Here is a 27,264-nt window from a genome sequence, read left to right as displayed (position 1 = left end):
ATTGCCAACAAAGGGTTTTCAACCAAGTATTAGAAATAAACATTTTATTTACAATTATTTAATTTGTCCAGTTACTTTTGAGCCCCTGAAATGAAGGGATTGTGTTGAAAAAATGCTTTAGTTCCTCACATTTTTATGGAATCATTTTGTTCAACCCACTGAATTAAAGCTGAAAGTCTGAACTTCAACTGCATCTGAATTGTTTTGTTCAAAATTCATTGTGGTAATGTACAGAACCAAAATTAGAAAAATGTTCTCTGTCCAAATATTTATGGACCTAACTGTAGCTAACGCTAACACAAGGCCACAAATCTGCACCTTCACTCCAGTCATTTTGAGGAATTTTGTATGGATCATAATTGCTAATACACTCTAATTTCCACGTATACATATCCTTCACTTCTTCTTTCTGACTAAGATTATCCAAGTAATCCGGTAGTAGGGCAGTTTTTTTTTTTTTTTTTAGCTGTAGTTTTCTTCAGACAACAGTAACAGATGCTGGACATCTTCGCTTGGCTTCAGTGTGTGACCAGTATGTAAACAAAGTTTGCTTGCCCCCAGGCATAGGGTAGCGACAGTTGCTAAGGTAAATGTGATGTCAATGCAAGGGGTCTATAGTCAACTCTTCTGATATGCAACCATGACACCTTTTATATGTCTGGATATACATGGATCTATTCCCAAAAACTATTAGAATTATGTGCCTACATGTGTATCCCAGAGGATTACTGGTACCGTGAATATGGATTGTGACATGAAGTCATCATATTTCTACATTTGGTTATATTTTGTCACAATTGAAACTTACTGCTATGTGCTCTATTTTTAAGACGTATGGAATTGTTGAGCGCAGACATCCGCCAAGGCTGAATGCCTTATCTCACAACATTGGCGCAAGAGTGACTCGGATCTGTTCCGAAATTTAACGGGTTCTTCCTTGGTCCATGCTCCATCCTTCCACCAAGTTTCATGGAAATCGGGTCAGTAGGTTTTCCGCAATCCTGCTTACAGACAGACGAACGAACAAACTGCACCGAATACGCAATACACAACCTCCTTAGCGGAGGGAATAGTAAACTTTTGAAATGATGATAAACTATTCACAAAGGCCCCAGAGAGAAAGTTGGGTGTTGTTTTTAATATGAAAAGAATTGGACTTGATGGATATCATGTGTCCTAAAACAGTTTGATATATTGTCCTTCCTACCTGTTACTTTTAGGTTGTAATCATGTTTGTTTTATTTTTGTGTCATGCTTTTCTGTCATGGGTCTAAATCAGTAGTTGGGCTCATGTCCCCATACAGATGGTTTTTCTCTTACTTGTTGGAGTGTATTAGACTTGGAACAAAGCTTGGCCTTTGGGTCTTTAATGCGTTAATGTTGAAGCAGATCTGGTTTCAAGCAGCTTTACACAACTAAGGACTACATAAACACAAGGACACTTGAGGATTAATGATGAGGATTGTATGGATGGGAGGCTCCTTGGCTGTTTAGCAGATGACCACAGATAGTCTGGAAAATCAAAATCATGTAGTGGACTGGACGCATTATTACACATTTAGTATGTAGCTGGCGTTCATGTTGGATAAATGGTGGCCTCAAACATCCCACTCATCATCAATCATGTGACTCATGCAGAGAGGCCAACTTCGCCTGGAAATGTCTCAGAATATCACAGAATAACATTTTAGGTCCACAGTCTTACTTTACTTTAAATGCTAGGCCTGTCAATTATTACATCATCACATAGACGTCAAGTAGGAATTATTTAAGAATAAATACAGTATGAAAACAATGTGTATTTATTAGGGCCACATTTCATTACAGGCATTTAGCAAACGCTCTTATCCAGAGTGACGTACAACATTCCTGGAGCAGTTGGGGGGTTAGGTACCTTGCTCAAGGTAGACCAGCCATTCCTACTGGTCTAGGGACCCTAGCCGGCAACCTTTCCATCCCAAAGCTGCTTCTCTAACCTTTAGGCCATGGCTTCCCTATGGTAGATGGGTGGTAGACGAACATCACAAACATATGACAGGAAGTAATTCCTGCTTCTAGAAAACAACCCAAGAATGGGTTCAATGCACAAATGTAACTGACGGGTTGCTTTAAAGGCTTGGTCTCAATTACGATTGAATGGGTTTTGGTTGTGATATTGACTTGACTTGCTTTTATTTGGAATTGATCACTCCCTCTTCACTGGGGGAAGCCATGGCCTAATGGTTAGAGAAGCAGCTTTGGGATTTAAAAGGTCTCTGGTTCAATTCCCTGGACCAGCAGGAATGGCTGAATTGCCCTTGAGCAAGGCCCCAACTGCTCCCCGGGCTGCTCTGGGTATGTTCAATGTCACTCTGGATAAGAGTGTCTGCTAAATGTCTGTCTGTAATCTAACTGTCCAGCAAGCTAGTGGACTAATAAAACCATTTGAACTAGTTTAATATGAATGTGTGAGTAAATAATCCCGTTATTTTTTTAAAAAGCAGATTACTGGATAAAAACCCATCTATCTTATGTAAATAAAGATACAAATTTCGTTGTCTGGTGGCCAAGTGTTTTGAGATACATTGCCTTGCACTTACAGTCGGGTTCCCTGTGGTGGTACACGGATGTCGTTCATAAGTACAGACGTCGTATGGTCGCGAAAGCCATCAAAAATCGGGTCAACATGTTGCCATGTTTTCTTAAGTACGAAGCTCTGCTTTGCGCTAATAATTGTTTTGTGCATCTCTAGTCATGAAACAAAAAACGTTCATAAATTAGTTGCTTATCATCATTATCATATTGATGAAGTCGTATTTTTATCATTATTCCTTCATCTGTTAACGAATTGCAACAAGGTTGTTTTCATGGATCACAGTTAGTGTTATTTAGAACTGCTAATCACTAGTATACAACACAATCTTATTTATTTAGGTTTTATTATCCCCCGCTGGCCGAAAGGCCTGAAGGGGGATTACGTCGTGGCGATGGCTGTCCATCTGTCTGTCCATTCCGAGAAGGGTACTCACTTTCTGAAATCAATTCCTCTCACGGTTTTTGGGGGAATTTTACGAAACTTGGCAGGATCCTTTGTTGTATGTCATACATATTTTAATTTCATTCATTTCAGTCACATTTTATGACCGTTATGGCCCTTGATTACCAAACTTGTACTTCGACAATTTCATGAGGGTGTATTAAGCACTTGTAGTGTAGATATAGCTGCCAGTAGGGATATTGTGTTCTCTGAGCACTCTTGTTTATTTTTCTGTCCAAGGTTTGTGTATTTCAGTAAATAGATTTCAGTTGCTACCTGTGCCATGTCTTCCATTTGTACCGGTAAATTGTAATCTAAAAATCAAATGGAAATTCAGTTCAGAAATTGTTGATTGAATTTGTACACTTTATACAACAACTTTATGAAGTTCTCAATTCTGATTGGTCAGATAGTGTTTAGACGATAATTAATTCAGTGTTTGAAATACCCGTCTGCAGTCTGCGTTTTGCAGAATGATTTTCAAGATTGCAGAAGAAAAATTAACCTGCAATTTTGCAGAATGAAAAAATCAGGCTCGGGATACAATGGTTCTCAATTTAGCAAACTAGCGGCGCTGTAAATAAACTGAAACCTGCACCGCACGAACCTGACGGCGTTTTCCAGGTCAAAGTTGAGCAATATTTACGTAATACCGACGAAAGGCGACGACAACCAAATAAGGGCAGTTGCCGTTTTCCGATGTAAGATTTCATTGCTTTTATGCTGCGTTCATGTGCTATGGGAAGATGATATTTTCCAGTTGGGAAGTGGTATTTACCAGTGTGTTGTGTTCACATGCTTTTGTTGTTGTTGACAAATTAAAGATGGTGGACCAGATTCAGAATCAGGCCTGTTATTTGGCTAAAACAATTATAGATTGCCTTGTTCATCAGCTGCAGCAGGAATATGAGTTATCAAAAGTCAAAAGGTAAATAATGCTGAATATTTCCTGATCATGACAAGTAGAGATTTTCTTAACACATTGAATGCCACGCAGTTTTTGGAAATTTGGCTGTAGCCACAATGAGTGTAGCTAGTATCTAGATCACTGTTGGCGTTCTTTGGACAGCCACAGAATATTTTGTATTAGGCTATAATATACATATTATAATAATATAATATCCATAACATGACTCGTTTAAAAGGTGAGAGTCAGCTTTCCGTAGGTGAAAACCACTTCTTTCTTGGTTCATAAGCTAGTCTTGTACCGCTCGCCGCCATGTTGAAAAGGTTAAAGTTCATCTCATCTCGGCAACTCGTGTATCAAAATTTTCTACGAGTTGCCCAGTGGAAAATACCACAAGAGGGGGCGTTCATGTGTGCTTTCCATGTCGGCGTTTGGTATTTACCATAATTCCCATAGCACATGAACGCACCATTAATACCCGCCGGGAGGACCCGACAACTACCTCGGCAGTTTCCGCCATGCATCTCCCAGAATTCAATGCGGCACAGCAAACATGGCTCCCAAGAAGAGGATTGTTTTTTCGGGGCAAGAGTCCGACAAAAACGGCAAGAAAACAAGGACGAGTTTGTCGTATCTCGGCAAAACCGGCAGCCAGCGTGACTCCAACAACAACAGCGACAGATCGCGCATCCGCGAGGGTGACAAAAATGAAGACGGTCGCTGCTGACTAGTTCTTATCTTGCATACATTTTTTATATATATATATATATATATATATATATATATATATATATATATATATATATATATATATATATATTGGTAAATTGTATAGGTTTGTATATATTGTATTGTTGAATCATGCAAAATTATACTGATATTATAACCCTTTTGAAGACAGCAACAGTATTTTACCTTTATTCATAGATACTTTTGAATATTTTGTTGTCTCATACCAAGCTACACTAATACATGTTTTGTGTACATGTTCTATTTTTTTTTTTACTAGTGCTGTCTTGCCTGTGGTGCAGACTAGCACAAAGTAAAACAGTTGCCCTGTAAGACAAAGTTCATCGGTTCAGTTCTGTAGCTCTCAGTAGTTCTGTAGCTCTCAGTTCTGCCATGATTAGTTTGTACCCAGTTCTCTGTTAGTTTAGAGCAGTGAAGCCCCTGCAGTCGTTCTCAGTTCAGTTCATGACCTTGCACTTTAGAAGCCAGGCAAACACCATGAACCCAAATGTCTTTCCATTTGCCAGTTGGGGTTTATTCCTTAATGGCATCAATTCTTTGCATCATCGTAAGATGTAACAGAGTGTAGAATTGAAACCTTGCTTTCAATTTAAAACTACAGGTTGCAGATGGGGCGGCACGGCGGTGTAGTGGTTAGCGCTGTCGCCTCACAGCAAGAAGGTTCGGGTTCGAGCCCCGTGGCCGGCGAGGGCCTTTCTGTGCGGAGTTTGCATGTTCTCCCCGTGTCCGCGTGGGTTTCCTCCGGGTGCTCCGGTTTCCCCCACAGTCCAAAGACATGCAGGTTAGGTTAACTGGTGACTCTAAATTGAGCGTAGGTGTGAATGTGAGTGTGAATGGTTGTCTGTGTCTATGTGTCAGCCCTGTGATGACCTGGCGACTTGTCCAGGGTGTACCCCGCCTTTCGCCCATAGTCAGCTGGGATAGGCTCCAGCTTGCCTGCGACCCTGTAGAACAGGATAAAGCGGCTACAGATAATGAGATGAGATGAGGTTGCAGATGCAAACACTGTGAATGAAGTACATTTTGGTTAACAATCTATTGTTCAAGCTAGAAACTTAATCTTGACAAAATGTAACATGAAAATGAATGTTTTGTTTCTTGAAGAACAGTTGTGTTCTTTTTTTTTTTATTGTGGTGATACCTTTTATTAGTATGTTGTGTGGAAGGATAATGTGTGGGTGTGATAACTAGTACATTTATGAATTAGTTGGTATACTTCAAGTTGTAGTAGCCCGTAGTGTCAGGGCGAAGGGGATAAAAGACCTGTGGAGGTATCATGGAATGATAACTTTGCTGCAGAGAAGGATCTGTGAAGACTGAAATTAAAAATAGAGTGAGAGAATAAAGAATTACAGTAATGCTATGAGTTGTAAAGCTAGATATGATGTAAATATAGGCATTATTAGGTTGAGAAGGGTGTAGTATGGAGGCTTGTGTATTTGCAGAAAATACAACCCCGATTCCAAAAAAGTTGGGACAAAGTACAAATTGTAAATAAAAATGGAATGCAATAATTTACAAATCTCAAAAACTGATATTGTATTCACAATAGAACATAGACAACATATCAAATGTCGAAAGTGAGACATTTTGAAATTTCATGCCAAATATTGGCTCATTTGAAATTTCATGACAGTAACACGTCTCAAAAAAGTTGGGACAGGGGCAATAAGAGGCTGGAAAAGTTAAAGGTACAAAAAAGGAACAGCTGGAGGACCAAACTGCAACTCATTAGGTCAATTGGCAATAGGTCATTAACATGACTGGTTATAAAAAGAGCATCTTGGGGTGGCAGCGGCTCTCAGAAGTAAAGATGGGAAGAGGATCACCAATCCCCCTAATTCTGCGCCGACAAATAGTGGAGCAATATCAGAAAGTTCGACAGTGTAAAATTGCAGAGTTTGAACATATAATCATCTACAGTGCATAATATCATCAAAAGATTCAGAGAATGTGGAAGAATCTCTGTGCGTAAGGGTCAAGGCCGGAAAACCATACTGGGTGCCCGTGATCTTCGGGCCCTTAGACGGCACTGCATCACATACAGGCATGCTTCTGTATTGGAAATCACAAAATGGGCTCAGGAATATTTCCAGAGAACATTATCTGTGAACACAATTCACCGTGCCATCCGCCGTTGGCAGCTAAAACTCTATAGTTCAAAGAAGAAGCCGTATCTAAACATGATCCAGAAGCGCAGACGTCTTCTCTGGGCCAAGGCTCATTTAAAATGGATTGTGGCAAAGTGGAAAACTGTTCTGTGGTCAGACGGATCAAAATTTGAAGTTCTTTATGGAAATCAGGGACGCCGTGTCATTCGGACTAAAGAGGAGAAGGATGACCCAAGTTGTTATCAGCGCTCAGTTCAGAAGCCTGCATCTCTGATGGTATGGGGTTGCATTAGTGTGTGTGGCATGGGCAGCTTACACATCTGGAAAGACACCATCAATGCTGAAAGGTATATCCAGGTTGTAGAGCAACATATGCCCCCATCCAGACGACATCTCTTTCAGGGAAGACCTTGCATTTTCCAACATGACAATGCCAAACCACATACTGCATCAATTACAGCATCATGGCTGCGTAGAAGAAGGGTCCGGGTACTGAACTGGCCAGCCTGCAGTCCAGATCTTTCACCCATAGAAAACATTTGGCGCATCATAAAATGGAAGATATGACAAAAAAGACCTAAGACAGTTGAGCAACTAGAATCCTACATTAGACAAGAATGGGTTAACATTCCTATCCCTAAACGTTTACAGACTGTTGTAAAGAGAAAAGGGGATGTCTCACAGTGGTAAACATGGCCTTGTCCCAACTTTTTTGAGATGTGGTGTTGTCATGAAATTTAAAATCACCCAATTTTTCTCTTTAAATAATACATTTTCTCAGTTTAAACATTTGATATGTCATCTATGTTCTATTCTGAATAAAATATGGAATTTTGAAACTTCCACATCATTGCATTCCGTTTTTATTAGGGCCCGAGCCCTATGGGTGAAGGCCCTATTGTTCTTGTAAGAGTTCACTATTATTATTCTTCCGTCTTCTTTATTTAGCCCTATGGGTGAAGGCCCTATTGTTCTTGTAAGAGTTCACTATTATTATTCTTCCGTCTTCTTTATTTTTCTCCGCTGTTGGGCCATTTTCGGGGCACTTGCCATGGGCGAAAACGCACGAAATTTGGCACCAGTTCCGAGAATTGCCACCGCTACTCAGACCCAAAAGCCCAAACTTGGCCGGGGCTCAGGGCCTCTATAGCGCCCCCTAAGTCGTTGTGATTTTGGTCTCCCGCATTAAGGTGCCTGGTTGCCATGTAGTTAGTAGTAGTGGCATGCCATTTGGTACGCATATGTATCTCACTAAGCCGGACAAAAATGTAATGCCAATGCATTAGCCACGCCCAACAGGAAGTGAGGTAATTTCACTTTTGTGCGAAATGCATGGCCACGAAGACGGCGGAACTCCTCCTAGACCGTTCATAGGAATGTCACCAAAATTGATACACATCCTCTACAGACATGGCTGACAAAAGTTACTAAATACGTTTCACGTAGGATAAACCGTTCAGAAGTTATACGTCAATCAATTTTCGATGCAAAATTTTACATGCTTAAAAATTCATAACAAATCTTCTGATTGCTCAAAACTGCTCATACTTCACACGCAAATCACTCATTGGGCTTCTGACATGTTACCCAATATCTGTGATATTTCGCCACTGGGGGCGCTATTTTTGGGCAAAAAATCCAATCTTTCCTCAAATTTGGTCAAACTTCACGGCCACCCTCTTACTACCTCCCATGTCATGTATTTGTCATTTTGGGAATTTTCGTCCATGGGGGGCGCTGTTTCTGGCCGACGCAATTGCTCCAAAACGGGTTTTTGGTAAATAATTCCATAATGCTTTTCCTTCACACCACTACCTTGTGATAGTACGTTGCTGTTGTAGACGCTTATTTTTCCAACTCATAATCGCTCATGTACAGCATAGCGCCACCTTCTGACATGGGAAAAACCAAAAAATTTATTCTTCAAAAATCTATATCTCATCTTCTATTTACTCAATTGTCATCAAACTTCATACGCAAACTCTTCATAGCTCACCTGACATGTACGCCAAATTTTGTGCACTTTCGCCCCTGGGGGTGCTGGTTATGGCAGAAATGATATTGCAGCTTCTGATTTGTCAAACTTGGCAAGCAAACTCTTTACAAGACCCTTATTGGGGCGCTTGCCATGGTCGACAACGCACGAAATTTGGCTCCTTTTTCTTAGACTGCCACCGCTACTGAGAACCAGAAGCCCAGATCCAGGCGGGCCTCAGGGCCTCTATAGCGCCCCCTAACTCGTTGTGATTTTGGCCTCCCGCATTAAGGTGCCTGGTTGCCATGTAGTTTGTAGTAGTGGCATGCCATTTGGTACGCATATGTATCTCACTAAGCCGGACAAAAATGTAATGCCAATGCATTAGCCACGCCCAACAGGAAGTGAGGTAATTTCACTTTTGTGCGAAATGCATGGCCACGAAGACGGCGCAACTCCTCCTAGACCGTTCATAGGAATGTCACCAAAATTGATACACATCATCTACAGACATGGCTGCCAAAAGGTTCTTAATACGTTTCACGTAGCATAAACCGTTCAGAAGTTATACGTCAATCAATTTTCAATGCAAAATTTTACATGCTTAACAATTCATAACAAATCTTCTAATTGCTCAAAACTGCTCATACTTCACACGCAAATCCCTCATTGGGCTTCTGACATGTTACCCAATTTCTGTGATATTTCGCCACTGGGGGCGCTATTTTTGGGCAAAAAATCCAATCTTTCCTCTTTTCCTTCACACCACTACCTTGTGATAGTACGTTGCTGTTGTAGACACTTATTTTTCCAACTCATAATCGCTCATGTACAGCATAGCGCCACCTACTGACATGGGAAAAACCAAAATATTTATTCTTGAAAAATCTATATCTCATCTTCTATTTACTCACTTGTCATCAAACTTCATACGCAAACTCTTCATAGCTCACCTGACATATACGCCAAATTTTGTGCACTTTCGCCCCTGGGGGTGCTGGTTATGGCAAAAATGATATTGCAGCTTCTGATTTGTCAAACTTGGCAAGCAAACTCTTTACAAGACCCTTATTGGGGCGCTTGCCATGGTCGACAACGCACGAGATTTGGCTCCTTTTTCTTAGACTGCCACCGCTACTGAGAACCAGAAGCCCAGATCCAGGCGGGCCTCAGGGCCTCTATAGCGCCCCCTAACGTGTTGTGATTTTTGCCTCTCGCATTAAGGTGCCTGCTTGGCATATAGTTTCTAGTTATTATTATTATTATTAGGGCCCGAGCACCGTCCAGTGCAAGACCCTATTGTTTTTGAAGGATTATTATTATTATTTTTATTATTAGGCCCCGAGCACCGTACAGTGCGAGACCCTATTGTTGCCATGTGTCCAATTCCGTGCTTTGTCGCCATTGTGGGAGTAATGTCTCTTGCCGAGGAAGCTGTGGAAGGTCTTTCGCGGGGACGCATGCCCCCGCCCCCCTTGGCCGCTGGCGCGAGGGCCCGTCGAGGCCGCTTGCGGCTTTAATTTACAATTTGTACTTTGTCCCAACTTTTTTGGAATCGGGGTTGTATTTCCAAATTGCAGAACAAAATTCTAGTATGCAAAACACCTAATTCTAATATGCCAAGGATGATGATGATGATAAATGGTTTTGTTATTTAACATTCATTGATGTATGAATATTGAGATGGTAACGTTTTCTGTGAAGGAATTTCACTTTTTATTGAAGGAGTCTCCATTTTCAGCTTTTTGTCATTAAGTTATCGGCCAAGACTTTCCAATTTCTCAGTCACATAATAAAGTAATTCTGATTCTGAACATGATGGCAAGCTTTTTTTTTTTTTTAATCTTAAAAGTAGATGGCCTTTCGATTTCATAAACTCAGTGAAATTTAGTTCCCTCTGAAATTTGGTCATTATTTTTGTAATATCTTTAAAAAAAAAAAAAAAGACCATTCTTTGGCTGGGAAGTTATTTAATTCGAGGAGCAAATAATGTGCATGAAATCGCTCATGTCGCACAGTCAAGCAGACAGAGGAAGTCCGTGTGTGTGTGTGCGCGGGTTTACCGCAGTCATCGTCGTCGTTGTCTTCATCTTTTGGGTTTTCCAGCAGCTGGCATCCACAGTGTTTCATTACTGCCATCTACAGGTTTACCTTTTGACCGTGCACTGACAGTTCCATTGTTCTGTCGCTAAACGAACAGCTGATCACACTGAGGTGCTCGCTGAGCGCCGATATTTATTAGTTTGGTCCTGCTTTTTATTTCCTTCGCAACATATAGCATCTTCTCACTTTCTGTTACTGTAGTTGGTCTTCTACGTTTCATTCGCACACTCGTCCTCCATTTTTCTCTCCTGTTTCAAATTTGTATCCCACAATGCCTTGCACAAACGGGGAAAGCGGAATAGGGTCATGGTGAAGCAGGAAAAAATAGCGGAGAATTTAGGGTCACGTGGCTCTAAATTTATTAATTGTTCTATTAAAAAAAAAGTAATAAAATTGGAAGTCTGTGATTTAAATTCAGTACCTTTCAGTCCACTAAACAAAAATATTTGGGCATCAGGGAAAATTATTTTCATGACCTACACTTAAAATCTGAAAGGCAGCCTATCTTTAAGAGACTGAAAAAAAGGGAATGACTGTATCTTGTAACTATTTAACAGTTATTCCACGAAATCAAGTCGTACGTGAGCTGATAGCCGACGAGGCGCGTAGCACTGAGTCGGTTATAAGCCATGTACGATGAGAGTGAGTGGAATAACTGTTTTATTCTATCCACATTCGCTGGATTTTGAGAAATGGAGCAATTTTATCTATATTTTTTGTAAATTCCATAAATAAAAACTTTATACAAAACTTCCAATAAAATAATTTCTGCTTGGAATGTAAACAAACCGGTGAAATGACAGTAGCAATTTGTGAAAAATGCGATGATAATAATAATTCTTGAAAAATCAAAAAAGATGCGTTCTTGCCATCAAATACTTCTTTTTTTTATTGTTTTTTTTTTGTTTTGTTTTTTTAAGTTTTGTTTTCGAGTAGAGTTTTTATTTCATCCTTGGTTGGTTCAGTAACACACTCCGCCATTTTCTTCTTCGTCTTTGGGGATACTTCCATAATGAAATATGCTCTTATCTGAATTGAGACGAGCTGCTCCGTACCTGTCCGAGCTTTGCGCAACCTCCCAGTCAGTCAGACGCAGTCAGACGCGCTGTCACTCCTGTTAGCAATGTAGCTAGGCTCAGTATGGCCAATGGTATTTTTTGGGGCTGTAGTTAGATGCGACCAAACTCTTCCGCGTTTTTCCTGTTTACATAGGTTTATATGACCAGTGATATGAAACAAGTTCAGTTACACAAATTGAAACGTAGCGATTTTCTATGCTATGGAAAGTCCGCACTATAATGACAGGCGTACTAACACCTTCTGCGCGCTTCGGCAGCGCATTGATATCTGAGCTCCGTATCAATGCGCTGCCGAAGCACGCAGAAGGTGTTAGTACACCTGTCATTATAGTGCGGACTTTCCATAGCATAGAAAATCGCTACGTTTCAATTTGTGTAACGGAGCTTGTTTCATGTCACTGGTCATATAAACCTATGTAAACAGGAAAAACGCGGAAGAGTTTGGTCACATCTAACTACAGCCCCAAAAAATACCATTGGCCATACTGAGCCTAGCTACATTGCTAACAGGAGTGACAGCGCGTCTGACTGCGTCTGACTGACTGGGAGGTCGCGCAAAGCTCGGACAGGTACGGAGCAGCTCGTCTCAATTCAGATAAGAGCATATTTCATTATGGAAGTACGGTGGACTGTTCCTTTAAAGGTGCATTACCGCCACTGACTGGGCTGGAGTGTGGAACAGGAGATATTGGGGGGGGGTGCTTGTAGCTATTTCCATTTCTTTTAAATACTTGATAACAAAGTGATATATCTGACTTGATGCGCTCCACTATTTTGTTTCTCTCTACTCACAGTATATAAGCTGATAGCCTCGTAGTAGAGTAGCCAATCAGAGTGCGCGATTGCTCATATCCAGTGAATGTGGATATAATAATGGATAGAAAGTATAATGTCATTCATTAAAAAAAAAGTAACAGTTGGGAAATTTGCTGTGGTTTAATACAAGGGGGGAAAACACTTCAGGATGCACTGTTATAGGAAAATAATCAACGTTCAGATAGGAACAGCAACTTGGCTTCGTTCTTCAGCTTGCTGGTGATTATTTTCCTCTAACAGCACATCCTGAAGTGTGTGGGGTTTTTTTCATTATGTAATTATGCTTGCTGCTTTATAAAAGTGACAATTAAATTGTCTGTTGTAATTATGTCCATGACATTTTAAATGTCATCATCCTGAAGTGCCTGTTAACAAGGTTCTGAGCATTTGCACTTTCTCAGATTTAGTAGTCTCTAGCAGATCGTCTTTCTGCATTCAATAAAAATCCAATTAGTCACCTTTTGTACTGGTGTTTCTGCTTGACCACTCTGTGATTACCGCTGTCCAGAGACACAGCGTTTGTTCGTCCGAGGGGAAACATTACATAAAGGCATTAAAGGCACAGCATGATAACGCCGGGTGGATCATGTGGCTCTGTTTGGGCTCTCACTGTCTGGATATTTTTAGATTTCCTAATCACCTGATGCGAGATTATTTCCTCTCGGTTTGAGTTAAGAGTTATGATTTATGAGTTCTGTCTGAATAAACGAACCAGTAAACTTCCAGAGCAATCAGCGTGCACACTAAATCAAATATATTTTGAACGGAACAGGTTTGAGAGATTTAAAACTTGGCTGTGTTTCACATCCGTGTGCCATCAGTTCTTCACTCGACAGCTGTTCGGAGCTTCGCCTTTGTGCTCGGCCTACTCAGGAGGCTGGAGAAAGTGCTTACGTGACTCCTAAGGGTCTAAATTTGAGCTGGAAACGTTTCAGCTCTCTGTACGCGCCTGAAGATGCTGAACGGAGGATATAATTGATGTCAGGGCAAGACTCTCCTGCCCGGGTTGTCCACCGAACCCTGGCTTTAAATAGATTGTGGATATTTTTAGCTGTGGTGGGTCAAAAGGTGGAGTTTTTTGGCCCTGGGTAGTTTGTTGCTGTTTTTAGCACTTTGCTGCCGGGGTTTTTGGATGCCGTTCTTTGAAAGTTGGATAGTAAAGATTTCTCTGACTCCTGAGACCCAAGACTAGAGCTGTATCATGGTTATACTGACTAAAAATTGAAATCATGATTTGTTCATAATGCAGGACAAACAATTTGGTGTGCTGTATTATTCTCGATGAATGCAATAGAGAATATCGTACACTTTAAAAAAAAAAACGATAGCAGTGTTGAATTCTCCAATCTGATTGGTCCTGAGGTGTTAATTCTTTTTTTTTTTTTTTTCCGATAACAGCAGCTCTGACTGGAGTTTCATCGACAAAACAAATCACCCGTTTATATCAATGCACTTGCTATAGTAACATTTAAAATAATCCACTTCAGGGTGGTAATAGTCATTCTTTGCACCAGGTCACATCAAACTACCCCAGTGCTGATTAGTTTCCTATAACAGCACACCCCCAAGTGTGTTATTCTTTACGTGATGGTGCTATTGTTTCTATAGTAACAGCTAATTCACAGGGACTTGGATAGCAGTTTTAAGCTTAGCCTCATGATCGACAGATTTAAAGTGCCATTCCACCATTGGATGTATTTTTTTGGCATAAAATACAATATATTTTATGACAACATGACTAGACAGAGAAATCTTTTAGCTTCAAAATGATATATCAAACATAATTTTTTGACAACGACAAGTATATTAATTTTGCGACCAAAGTCACCTACCCTTTTAATTTCCGCGCGGTAGTGAAATGTGATGTCATCGGCAGGTTCCCCTTCTTGTGTACCACGTCACGTGTGACGTGGCACAGATTATCAGCAATGGCGGATAGAACGCGATTGTCAGCTTCGGAAAAGAAGCGAAGGAAAATAGCAAGTGATGCCCAAAGGAGACGGTCGATGGTGAATATCGGCACAGCAATCGACAAGTGGAAATCGCGTTCTATCCGCCATTGCTGATAATCTGTGCCACGTCACACGTGACGTGGTACACAAGAAGGGGAACCTGCCGATGACATCACGTTTCACTACCGCGCGGAAATTAAAAGGGTAGGTGACTTTGGTCGCAAAATTAATATACTTGTCGTTGTCAAAAATTATGTTTGATATATCATTTTGAAGCTAAAAGATTTCTCTGTCTAGTCATGTTGTTGTCATAAAATATATTGTATTTTATGCCAAAGAATACATCCAATGGTGGAATGGCACTTTAAGAAACGTGTTATTTCGCAAAAGAAAAGCATGCGTGGACTGTACATTGATATGGTGGCATTTTCTGCAAGCAGATGTTTATCTACTTTCGAGACCCTGACAGAAGGAGTCTCCAGTGTCTGCTCTTTGTAACAGTAAGGGGGAAGCCATGGCCTAATGGTTAGAGAAGCAGTTTTGGGACCAAAACGGCATTGGTTCGATTCCCTGGACTAGCAGGAATGACTGAAGTACCCTTGAGGAAGGTATCTAACCCCAGACTGCTGGGTGTGTTGTATGTTGCTCTGGATAAGAGCGTCTGCGAAATGCAATTAATGTAATGTAAATTTTGGACATGCTGCTATAGGAAAATAATCATCTTTGGGGTGGTAAAAGTAACTCTGCTTCTTGTCACACCAACCCATTCTCGTTTTGTTTTTACCTCGCCCAGGATGGAGTCCACCAGGGGGCGAGGTATTGTTTTCGGTCGGGTTTCTTTGTTTTGTTTGTTTGTTTTTTGTAAATGATATTATGGGAAAATGGCTGGACCAATCTTCATGAAACTTTCAGGATAGATGGGCATTGGTTTCAAATAGAACCTCCAGCATTTTGACGGTCATCTGGTCAAGGTCACGGTGACTAAAAAGGTTTAAAAAAAAAAAAGCTCTGAGGTCAGACTGCAGGAGCGCTGCCTTGGAAAGATCCCTCCCACAAACACGCTGATTGGATCACTACCTGCCTCATTTGCATACACTGTGCTGTTATTGGATGGTTTCTTGGTTCGTTTGCATACGCAAAGGAAAGGGGTTTGGCCACGCCCACTTTTAAACCCCATTGATAAACACTTCCCTGCTCTGTTGATTTATTATTATAAATATAAATTATAAATAAATGGACTAGACTAAAGAAATCGCTTTCAGACATGTTTATGCTTATTATAGAGGGAAAGTGCGTTCCACTGAGCTCTAGTGCTGGGCCATTTCCGGGAAATAAGAGTTTGGGTTATGGCGACAGCGTGTGTATGTCAGCCTCGGTTCGGAGGTTTCAGTTTCGAAAACTGTAAGAGGTAAGAGTTGAATAATATAAAGTACAGACACTTGGTATATTTTACTTCTGTGATTTTTTTTTTTTTTAATTGTTCATTTTTGGATTACGCTTCATTTTTGTGGCTGCTCCCTCACAGAGTAAATATATGCGCTATATTTACTGTATGGACATGGGATCAGAAAACAACTTTATTTATAAGCAGTAGCCACATGGACCCATATGGTACATATTTTTTTCGTGATATCTTCCTTCATATTTATCATAAGTGTTACCGGGCGAGGTTTGTTTTGCCTGGCAAGACTTGTTTGTTTTGTTTTTGTTTTTTTTATATCCCTTGTGGTGGTGCAGTGGTTAGCACAGTCACCTCACAGCAAGAAGGTTCTGGGTTTGAACCTCACAGCTGACGTGTGGAGGAAGTGGGTTTCCTCCAGGTGCTCTGGTTTCCTCCCACAGTTCAAAGACATCCAGATTAGGTAAAAATACCCAGCCACTGGGGTTGCACAAGTTCTCAACCCCAGTCCAACCAAGGGGCAAAAATTCTAGCTTAAGGAAGCCTATTCCAAGTGCCTGATTAGGTGCTGCTGCTGTTCTTCTGGCTGCTCCCATTAGGGGCTATGAGAGCAGATCATCATGATCCAGGGTTGGACATGTTCTCCTCGTGTCTGCATGGGTTTCCTCCAGGTGCTCTGGTTTCCTCCCACAGTTCAAAGACATGCAGATTAGGTAAAAATACCCAGCCACTGGGGTTGCACAAGCCAGTGTGTACTTAGTGCCAGTCCCAAGCTTGGATAGATTGGGGAGGGTTGCGTCAGGAAGAGCATCCGGTGTGAAAACCTAAGCTAAATCAAATATGCCGATCATGATGATCTGCTGTCATGGCCCCTAAGACAGCAGATCATCAGCCGAAAGAAGAACAGCAGCACCTAATCAGGCACTTGGAATAGGCTTCCATAAGCTAGAATTTTTGCCCCTTGGTCGTGATAGAACTGGTGTATCTCAGTCAGGTTTGTGAGCGTCTGTACTCGGATGCTGTTTCAGTTCAGTCCACAAATTTTCTGTACGATTCCGATCAGGGCTTTGCAATGACTTCTCCAATACTTTTTTACTTTGATGCAAATTTGAACATATGTTTAGAATCATTGTCTTGCTGGAAGACCCTGTTACAACCAGGTTTTAATTTTCTGGCTGATTTCTTGAGGTGCTGCATCAGTATTTCTAGATGGTTCTCCTTCCTCATGATGCCACTCACAACGAAATAAGTGCACTTCTTCTGTTTTCTGAAGTGCATCAGTTCCCTTTTCCAAAAAAAATGTCTCCATAACATGATGCTACCACTCCCATACTTCACAGTTTGGATGTTGTTCTTTGAATTAAAAGCCTCACCCTATTTCCTTCATACATAGTTGCTCCATATATTATGGCCAACCAGTTCAGTGTTTGGTTCATCTAACCAGAGGGCACTCCTCCAGAAGGCTGGTGATTTTGATCACGAGAAGATGTAAGCGATCAAGCTTTCCAGAGATGTAGTTACATTTGACAGTCAGCTTTATTTGACTTTGCCAGAGTTTGGTTTGCATGTAACTGGCAGTAAATGGTGTTCGGGTAACTAAATGAAGCCTTTAAGCAAACTAGACGCTACCTTTGCAGATACAGTACACCTTGGTAAATCAGTTATATCAAGGATTTTAAGAAATCTGAACAATTTGAGGGCTCCCACGGGCAAAGTTTGTCTCTATGTTTTCTTAAAAAAAAAGTATCCATTTATCCATAAACATTTACATGATACAGGCTGCTAGAATAAGGTAGAGGTCATTCTATGCCTCATCCATGTTAGAATGTTTCATCTTTTGAAAGCTGGATGGGGTGAAACCTAATTCCATTGCCATAGGGATCAATCGGCATGAGCAACACGGATTTGTTTGCTCATCCCATCTCAGCACCATTGTGTTCGCAGTGTATGAAGCTAATTATTCGCTAGTGAACACAGTGATCTCTGAGTGGGTTATTTTTATCTCTGCAAGATCAGCACAGATCTACTCCAGCCATGCTGCACACGAGCAAGCGCTCCAGCTCATGTTCTTCTCTGTTAGGTACTGAGGAATGGAGCAGCTTTGGGCTCCATTGTTAGATCATCATCCTTCAGCCTCGGCCAAGATTCCTCTTCCAACATCGCACCACACCTTCCTGTCAGCCATGGCCACGTGGAGATTTTGTACCTCAGTCCCCTAGAGATTTATGGCAGGGAAGGTGAGGTTTCAAGATTTCACTGGGTGGTGGCTTGGCCTCCAGAGGAGAAGGCAGGATATAACTTTTCCTTCGGCTCGGAAACAGTGCCCACAGAACAGCACTCTCCTCTAAATCTTACCGAAACGGGTGGTAAGTCCCTGTAGATCTCCTCCAGGTTGGCGTGAGCGGACCAGTGAATATTTTGCACACATCGTAGAAGGTTGGTGGACGTCCCATCTCGTCTTTGCTGCTGTTTAAGTGTTAGGGTCCATGTCTCGGCGCCATTATTGTTGGATAGTAGTAGTTTCGTATTCACCACGTTTTCATTGCACTTTTAATTTAAAAAAAATGATGAGCTGGGCTTCATGTCCTGAATGAAACTCAAACACTGACGCATGGCCGTAAACCAAGAAAAGCAGTGTGTGTGTGTGTGTGTGTGTGTGTGTGTGTGTGGTTTATTTATGTTCTGTATATTATCTTTCTGGCTTTCAGGAACAGGAGACGTTGTGGCCGTCATGATCACAGAACCAAAAGGGCGAGAGATCGTTGCCTTGCTGGAGAAGAACGTAAGCGTGATCATGCACGTCACCATCGGCACGCGCAACCTGCAGAAGTACGTGAGCCGAACCTCTGTCGTGTTTGTCTCCATCTCCTTCATCGTGCTCATGATCATCTCTCTGGCATGGCTCATTTTCTACTATATCCAGCGGTTCCGCTATGCCAACGCACGCGATCGTAACCAGGTACACACATGCAGCCAAAAAACCTGAATTTGCACTGTGAGATTTTGTTGAAGCTTATTGTCTCAGGATTAATGAGTTGTTTCAGATCTCATTCTGTATTTTAGAACATGCATAGAGGAAGATATCAGGTCTTGAACAGTGTCTCTTTTTCCATTCAGATTGAGAACTCTGTATTGTTTGAAAGGGCTCAGCCAAGACCGTGTTTCGGATAAACACATGCCCATAACTACAGTTTAGAAATAATGAATAGTGATGTATTTAGGCTGTCTGTATGAAATATTTTGGTTTCCATTTATCACTCATGCATGGCTCTTGTGTTTTGCAGAGGCGACTGGGAGATGCTGCAAAGAAAGCCATAAGCAAGCTCCAAGTCCGCACCATCAAGAAAGGAGACAAGGTGACCTGTGCTTGATCATTTAGCTACATGTCTTATCTTCACCTGTTATATATCTATTATTTACAACCCCAGTTCCAAAAAAGTTGGGACACTGTGTAAAACATAAATAAAAACAGAATGTGATAATCTGCAAATCATGGAAACCCTATATTTCTTTGAAAATAGTGCAAAGACAACATGTTGAAACTGAGAAATTTTGGGTTTTTTGAAAAATATATGCTCATTTTGAATTTAATGTCAGCATCACATTTCAGAAAAGTTGGGACAGGGCAACAAAAGACTGAAAAAGTTGTGTAATACTACCCCCCCCCCCCCCCCCCCCCCCCCACACACACACACACACACACACACACACAATTTGGTTTGGTTAATTGGCAACAGGTCAGTAACATGACTGGGTATAAAAAGAGCATCCCAGAGAGGTGGAGTTTCTCAGAAGTAAAGATGGGAAGGGGTTCGCCACTCTGTGAAAGACTGTGTGCGCAAACAGTGCAAAGATTTAAGAATAACATTCCTCAATGTAAAATTGCAAAGAATTTGTGGATCACGTCATCTCTGGTACATAAAATCATTAAAAGATTCAGAGAATCTGGAGAAATCTCTGTATGCAAGAAACAAGGCTGAAAACTGACATTGGATGCCTGTGATCTTCAGCCCCTCAGGCGACACTACATTAAAAGCAGACGCATGTCTGTAGTGGAAATCACTGTATGGGCTCAGGAACACTTCAGAAAACCATCGTCTGTGAAAACAGTTCATTACTGCATCCACAAATGCAAGTTAAAACCAGATATAAACAATATCCAGAAACACCACTCCCTTCTCTGGGCCCGAGCTCTTTTACGATGGACTGAGGCGAAGTGGAAAATTGTCCCGAGGTCTGATGAATCAAAAGTAGAAATTCTTTTTAGAAATAATGGACATCACATCCTCCAAGCTAAAGAGGAGAGGGACCATCCGGCTTATCATCAGTGCACAGTTCAAAAGCCAGCATCTGTGATGGTATGAGGGTGCATTAGTGCACATGACATGGGTAGCTTGTACATCTGGGAAGGCATCATTAATGCTGAATGATATATACACGTTTCAGAGCAATATGCTGCCATCCAGACAAAATCTTTTCCAGGGAAGGCCTTCCTTCTTTCAGCAAGACAATGCCAAACTGCTTTCTTCACATATTAAAACAGTAGTAAAAGAGTCCAGGTGCTAAACTGGCCTGCCTGCAGTCCAAACCTGTCTCCCATTTAAAATATTTGGTGCATTATGAAGTGCAGAATACGACAAAGCAGACCCTGAACTGTTGAGCAACTGAAATTGTATATCAGGCAGGAATGGGACAACATTTCTCTTTCAAAACTACAGCAACTGGTCTCCTCAGTTCCCAAACGTTTACAGAGTGTTGTTAAAAGTAGAGGTGATGCAACATAGTGGTAAACATGCCCCTGTCCCAACTTTTTTGAAACGTTTTGCTGACATCAAATTCAAAATGAGCATATATTTTTCCAAAAGCCAAAAAAATTTCTGTTTCAATATTTGATATGTTGTCTTTGTACTATTTTCAATGAAATATAGGGTTTCCATGATTTTGAAAATTATTGCATTCTGTTTTTATTTCCAGTTTACACAGTGTCCCAACTTTTTTGGAATTAAGGATGTAGGCATAAAGAATGCGACCTGTAGTAAAATATTCCTGTTACAGTTTTCTTGCGTATGCTTTAGACTTGCTTGGAATAATCAGGAAGCTCATCTAATGGATGAACTGCTTTATTGTAACTCAAGTCCAGGCTGTACTATTTCTTGATAAAGTTGAAAAGCAGATGGAAGTTGGATCAGCGCTTGCTGTCTACGAATCAGTAGTCTGTGCCGTTGTACAGTCGTTATCCCAGTCTGTGCTCTATGTCATAAAAAAACCGTATAAAACCTGCAGCTATTGCCTTGTGTGCCATTTATTTTCATTAGCCATGCTTCATGCCTTTTATTGCTGCACCGTCCCTGCCTTCTCAGTTTCTGGGAAATCTCCATTAGCAAAAACAAACAGGTCCACACACATTCACATAATTGCGTCTGTGGCGCTTGTTTCTAGGAAACAGAGTCCGAGTTTGACAACTGCGCTGTATGCATCGAGGGCTACAAGGCCAATGACGTCGTAAGGATATTGCCGTGTCGGTAAGCTCCTGCAATTGTGCATCTCTCAATCAATCAAACACATCACCGATTTAGCTCTGCATTTAAATATTGGTACAACCAAAGATTTGTGTTTTAAGTGTTCTTTGGAGAAACTTCAGTCTCTCTGGTGAGAGGAAAACACATGATGTGAACCACAAACATTTAACCAATCACAGCAAGGATTCGCGAACCACGTTTTGAACCTTTCAGAGAATTTCAGCCAGAAATTAATTGGTTCGGAAACTGGAGCCAGAATATAGCTGGTTTTTCCAGTGTGAACCATGACATCACTGGGTGTGTCATTAGTTTTGAGGGGAAGCAGAGCGCAGCAATGGAAAAGGAGACATCTTGAGGAAAAATGGAATGAACACACAGAACAAAAGCTCAGAGGTAATCAGTGTGTTCAGCCATCTTTCTACTACTGTTTACTCCCGATGTGAATTGTCCAACGCCCTCTGTTCATGACACATCCTTGATTACAACGGTTCCACTCAAAACTGGTGAAAATATGGGACGGTTCACTTTCCACCAAGGTTCAAAGAATCCTGAATGGAACCCGTTCAAAAACCCGTTCCCTGTTGGTCAAAAAGGGGTAAAAGGGGAATTTTCAAAAGCGTCCCTTGATGCAGAACAAAAAGTCCATGGGGCAGAGTTGGACTTGGGTGGTAGATGGAGCTTGGTGGTGTCCAGCCAAAAGTTCATGGTGGGGAGTGAGTTTCAGGTCAGATACATGTGTTTTTTAATGGGTTGTTTCATGTTTTATAACACTGTGTAGATTCAAGGTTAGGGTTAGTCTTCCCAGAGGAGTTGGATCGGATCCAGGTCGAGCTCCACCACCTGCATTTTTTTTGTTCTGCAGCAAGGACTATATGTAGTGTTTATAAAAAAAAAAAAAAACAGTATTCAAACTAACAAATCGGCAAAACAAAAAGGTAAATAAGTATGTGTTACAGGTGCTTTTTGAAATCAGGCGGTTCTAGATTTACCTAGGTGGTTCTAGATTTACCTAGGTGAATTCGGATTTAGGGTTGGGAAAGGCAATGTATTTTGTAACTGTGACGTACTTAGGATTTATTGTATTGATTACTGTAGTGGTAAAGTGGTGGCCTTCAAAGCACAAGGTCCCAAGTTTGATTCCCAGGAACGACAGTAAAACGTGAAAGCAAATTAAACAAGTGTTGCAAGGCAAAATAACCCTCACCCAGCAGCACTTATTTTATACCTAGATGTTGACAATGATTTTATACCTAATATCTCTCAGATTTAGATTTTGAATCATAATCGTATATTTGTGAAAGAGAGCATTACAGTCTGAACTAGAATCGTGTGTTTGTGAGAAAGAGAAATAGAACCAGAACCAGAAGGAAGATATTGCAAAAAAAAAAAGATTTTGACCTTTTTGGTGACCTTGACTGGATGATCCTCAAAATGTTGGAGGGTCTATTTGAGACCAATGCCCATCTATCCTGAAAGTTTCATGAAGATTGGTCCAGCCGTTTTCCCATAATGTTGCGAACAAAAAAACAAACAAAGAAACCCCACCGAAAACAATACCTCGCCCCCAGTGGATTCCGTCCCGGGCGAGGTAATTAGACAGACGGAAAGACAGGTATAGAAGTGTAATTCTGGGTAGAGAGGTATTAGAGGATAGAAGATATAAAGGGGGTGGGATGAGTGAGAAATGAAGCAGAAAGGTGAATAAAGTGGTTGTTGAAGTGTTCTCATTCTTTAGTGAACCCCCTAAAAAATCCAAGCCCCATTTTTTTAATGAGTCCCCCCCCCACCACCACCACCACCCAAAAAAACCCAAAAACATTTTATGAATGTCAACCTAATTCACCTAGGCAACTCTAGAATCACCTAGGTCAGGGCTTTTCAAAGTGTGGGGCGCACCTCCCCTAGGGGGCGCCAGAGTTCTTCGGGGGGGCGCAACGTGAGGAAAAATAAACCAGAATAAGTTACTCTTGCGGACATTTAGCGAACTTCAGTTAGCCTTTGCCAGAGACAAAATGGATCGATTTTTAGTACCTAAAGCTACAGTGAGTGAGGAGACAGAGTCTGGGCCAAGCAAAAAAAGAAGGAAGTATGACCACGATTATTTAAAGTTTGGATTTTCATGGACTGGATCTGAAGATGCTCCACTGCCACAGTGTGTTGTCTGCCAAGAGGTGCTAGCTAACGATGCTATGAGATGTTTAAAATGTGTAAAACAAGATGTTTTTAAAAAAAAAAAGCACAGATGTTTAAAATGTGTAAAAAAAAAAATGTTTTTAAAAAAGCACAGATGTTTAAAATGTGTAAAAGAAAAAAATAAAAATATGTACAACAACCATTTTTTTAAAATACGAATGGAACATTAAGTATAGACCCCTTCGCATGTTTGTAAACAAACCGACCGTTGCCAGGATGCGCGCGCAGCCTGGACCCAGAAACAATGGCGCTGCCCATAGACCGGCATTATGAGCTGTCAGATTATGCAAAACAATTGTTGTTACAAGATCGAGAATGCTACATAAATAAGTTAACTCTAACAAGTGGACATCGCCTACTGGATCCGCATTTAATTAAAGAGTGGACGGACGATGTTAGTAAGTTCCCTGGTATACAATGGCCAGGTATATACTCGTACCTTATTGACAAGACTTCAGTGTACACCCACGAAAAACTTCGTGCCTACAAGTCTTTAGACGCATATGATTGTTATGTGCGGGCATGTACAACTTGATTAACAATGGGACATTCATATTCATTTTGTTTTAATCAAATTATGCCAGTAATGTGATGGCAATGTGGCTTTAGCTGCAACAGCAAATACCAACACTAAACAGCAATTCGCAGGAGGTAATGGCATGAAAGGAATGATAGTGTAAAGAGTGCAGCTAAGAGAAATCAGAGCTGCGTAAAAAGCGAGAGGCAGAGAGCAGAAATGAAGCTGAACGGGGCGGGAGCTAGGTTAGAGCAGTCAACGTAAGTTGGCATTTAGAGTGAGGGCACACAATTTTACCTTTCCATCCTTGCTTTAAAATTGTAATTTTCGGCATACACAAATAACGATGGCACAAAATCTGGACTGCTTGAGTCAAGCGAGACCTCTCCTACAAACAAAACTGCATGCAAAGCTAAGCTAACATGCTAACAATATTCATTACATTGTGTAACTATGACCCAGTTAATCAGACAAACGTTACCAAAGTATTTTGCTACATCAATAAACGAAGACTAGAAAGAATAAAAAAGAAAGATTTAATAAATAGCCTGATCTTACCTGTGATGAAGTGGGCGCTGCAAACCCGCGCATTTTTGATGGTGCTTTCATCCCAGTCTACACGTTTGATGGCTTGTAGTCATAGACGTCGGCGATTTTTTTTTGGAATGGGTGAGATCCTGCTGGAATTCTGAACATTTTAACCCCATCACTGCTACGATTCTGACACCCAACAACACAACTAGGCATCGCTGAGTCTTTTTTGAGCCCAGGCTGCGCGCGCAATTTCCTCTTACGTATGAATGACGTTTACTGCGAAGGGGTCTATAGCAGCAACAAAAATTGTAAGGGGGGGGGCGCTGTTGTTTATTTGCTCTCTGAGGGGGGGCTGACTCTCCCACACTTTGAAAACCCCTGACCTAGGTGAATCCAGATTCACCTGATTTTCAAAAATCGCCTGTAACGTGTATTTGTGCATTTGGTCTCAATGTTCAGAGTTGATGGCTGTAGTCAAAAATGGTAACATGAAGAGCCATGACAAGCAAAAAAGAAAGAAAAAAAATTCTTTATAGTCATAAAGTAGTCGTTAATAGTTAAGCATTAAAAGGTTCGTGACTTAATGCCATTCAGTCATGTTAGTTGATTATCTAGATTTTTGTACGGGGTTTTTTTTTTGTGCATGTAATTGCACCTTTTAGTGAAATCCCCCAATTTATCCACTCAAACCTGGTCAAAACAGCCAGTGTCCTCTAAATACAAAATTGAGTTGAGTTTATTGAGATACCTAATCTTCCAGGGTTCAGAAACACAAATATTACATACAACACACAAAACATACGTATACATATCCACAAAATTTACATTCTATCAATGAAAAGGTATCTGAGGTCGGAATTGTTTAAAACGTCTCATACAATCGATGGATTTCCTTTCTGAATATCGGATACAGACTGTACATGTGTTGGAAGTGCATTCCAAAGTATTACTGCTCTATATGTGAATGTCCTTTTCTTGATATTTTTGCTTTTGGTGGAGTAAAATTGTACATGGATCGTCTTGGAGAATATTTATGAACTGTGTTCACCAGGACCAGAACTATATGAATGTTTGTTTTTAGGTTCATGTGTGATAAAAAATTCTGAAGATCAGCTTCAATGTGCCTATGGCAAACCTATCTTTGACCTGCAGCCAACCAAGATCTGAAGGCATTTTACTAACCGATAGAACAAAAGAACATTTCACAGCCAGTCTGCAAGCTCTGTTCTGATTTACCTGAAGCGTGTTGCAACAAGACTCCAACACTCTAGCCAAGACAGGTGAACAGTAGTCTGTAACCGACAACACCAAGGCTTTTACTACAATTTTACGAACTGCATCAGGCATACAGTGGTGCTTGAAAGTTTGTGAACCCTTTAGAATTTTCTATATTTCTGCATAAATATGACCTAAAACATCATCAGATTTTCACACAAGTCCTAAAAGTAGATAAAGAGAACCCAGTTAAACAAATGAGACAAAAATATTATACTTGATTTATTTATTGAGGAAAATGATCCAATATTACATATCTGTGAGTGGCAAAAGTATGTGAACCTTTGCTTTCAGTATCTGGTGTGACCCCCTTGTGCAGCAATAACTGCAACTAAACATTTCCGGTAACTGTTGATCAGTCCTGCACACCGGCTTGGAGGAATTTTAGCCCATTCCTCCGTACAGAACAGCTTCAACTCTGGGATGTTGGTGGGCTTCCTCACATGAACTGCTCACTTCAGGTCCTTCCACAACATTTCGATTGGATTAAGGTCAGGACTTTGACTTGGCCATTCCAAAGCATTAACTTTATTCTTCTTTAACCATTCTTTGAGAGAATGACTTGTGTGCTTAGGGTCGTTGTCTTGCTGCGTGACCCACCTTCTCTTGAGATTCAGTTCATGGACAGATGTCCTGACATTTTCCTTTAGAATTCGCTGGTATAATTCAGAATTCATTGTTCCATCAATGATGGCAAGCCGTCCTGGCCCAGATGCAGCAAAACAGGCCCAAACCATGATACTACCACCAGCATGTTTCACAGATGGGATAAGGTTCTTATGCTGGAATGCAGTGTTTTCCTTTCTCCAAACATAACGCTTCTCATTTAAACCAAAAAGTTCTATTTTGGTCTCATCCGTCCACAATACATTTTTCCAATAGCCTTCTGGCTTGTCCACATGATCTTTAGCAAGCTGCAAACGAGCAGCAATGTTCTTTGTGGAGAGCAGTGGCTTTCTCCTTGCAACCCTGCCATGCACACCATTGTAGTTCAGTCTTCTCCTGATGGTGGACTCATGAACATTGGCTAATATTAATGTGAGAGAGGCCTTCAGTTGCTTAGAAGTTACCCTGGGGTCCTTTTGTGACCTCGCTGACTATTACACGCCTTGCCCTTG

At 41.0% G+C, this 27,264-nt stretch overlaps 1 protein-coding gene across 1 annotated transcript in view; it reads left to right on the top strand.

Annotated features, from left to right (window-relative positions):
- rnf150a (ring finger protein 150a) overlaps positions 1-27,264 on the top strand; it is an 88,766-nt gene that overhangs the window by 26,555 nt on the left and 34,947 nt on the right. The window contains exons 2-4 of the mRNA XM_060926505.1: positions 18,817-19,067; positions 19,393-19,464; positions 21,548-21,630. Coding sequence (XP_060782488.1) covers positions 18,817-19,067; positions 19,393-19,464; positions 21,548-21,630 — 406 coding nt within the window. The remainder of the gene's footprint in view (positions 1-18,816; positions 19,068-19,392; positions 19,465-21,547; positions 21,631-27,264) is intronic.

This window comes from Neoarius graeffei, chromosome 7 (assembly GCF_027579695.1).
Source record: "Neoarius graeffei isolate fNeoGra1 chromosome 7, fNeoGra1.pri, whole genome shotgun sequence".
NCBI classification, from domain to species: Eukaryota; Metazoa; Chordata; class Actinopteri; order Siluriformes; family Ariidae; genus Neoarius; species Neoarius graeffei.
Note: the sequence above shows the minus strand (reverse complement) of the source record. Positions and strands in the feature narration are given on the sequence as shown.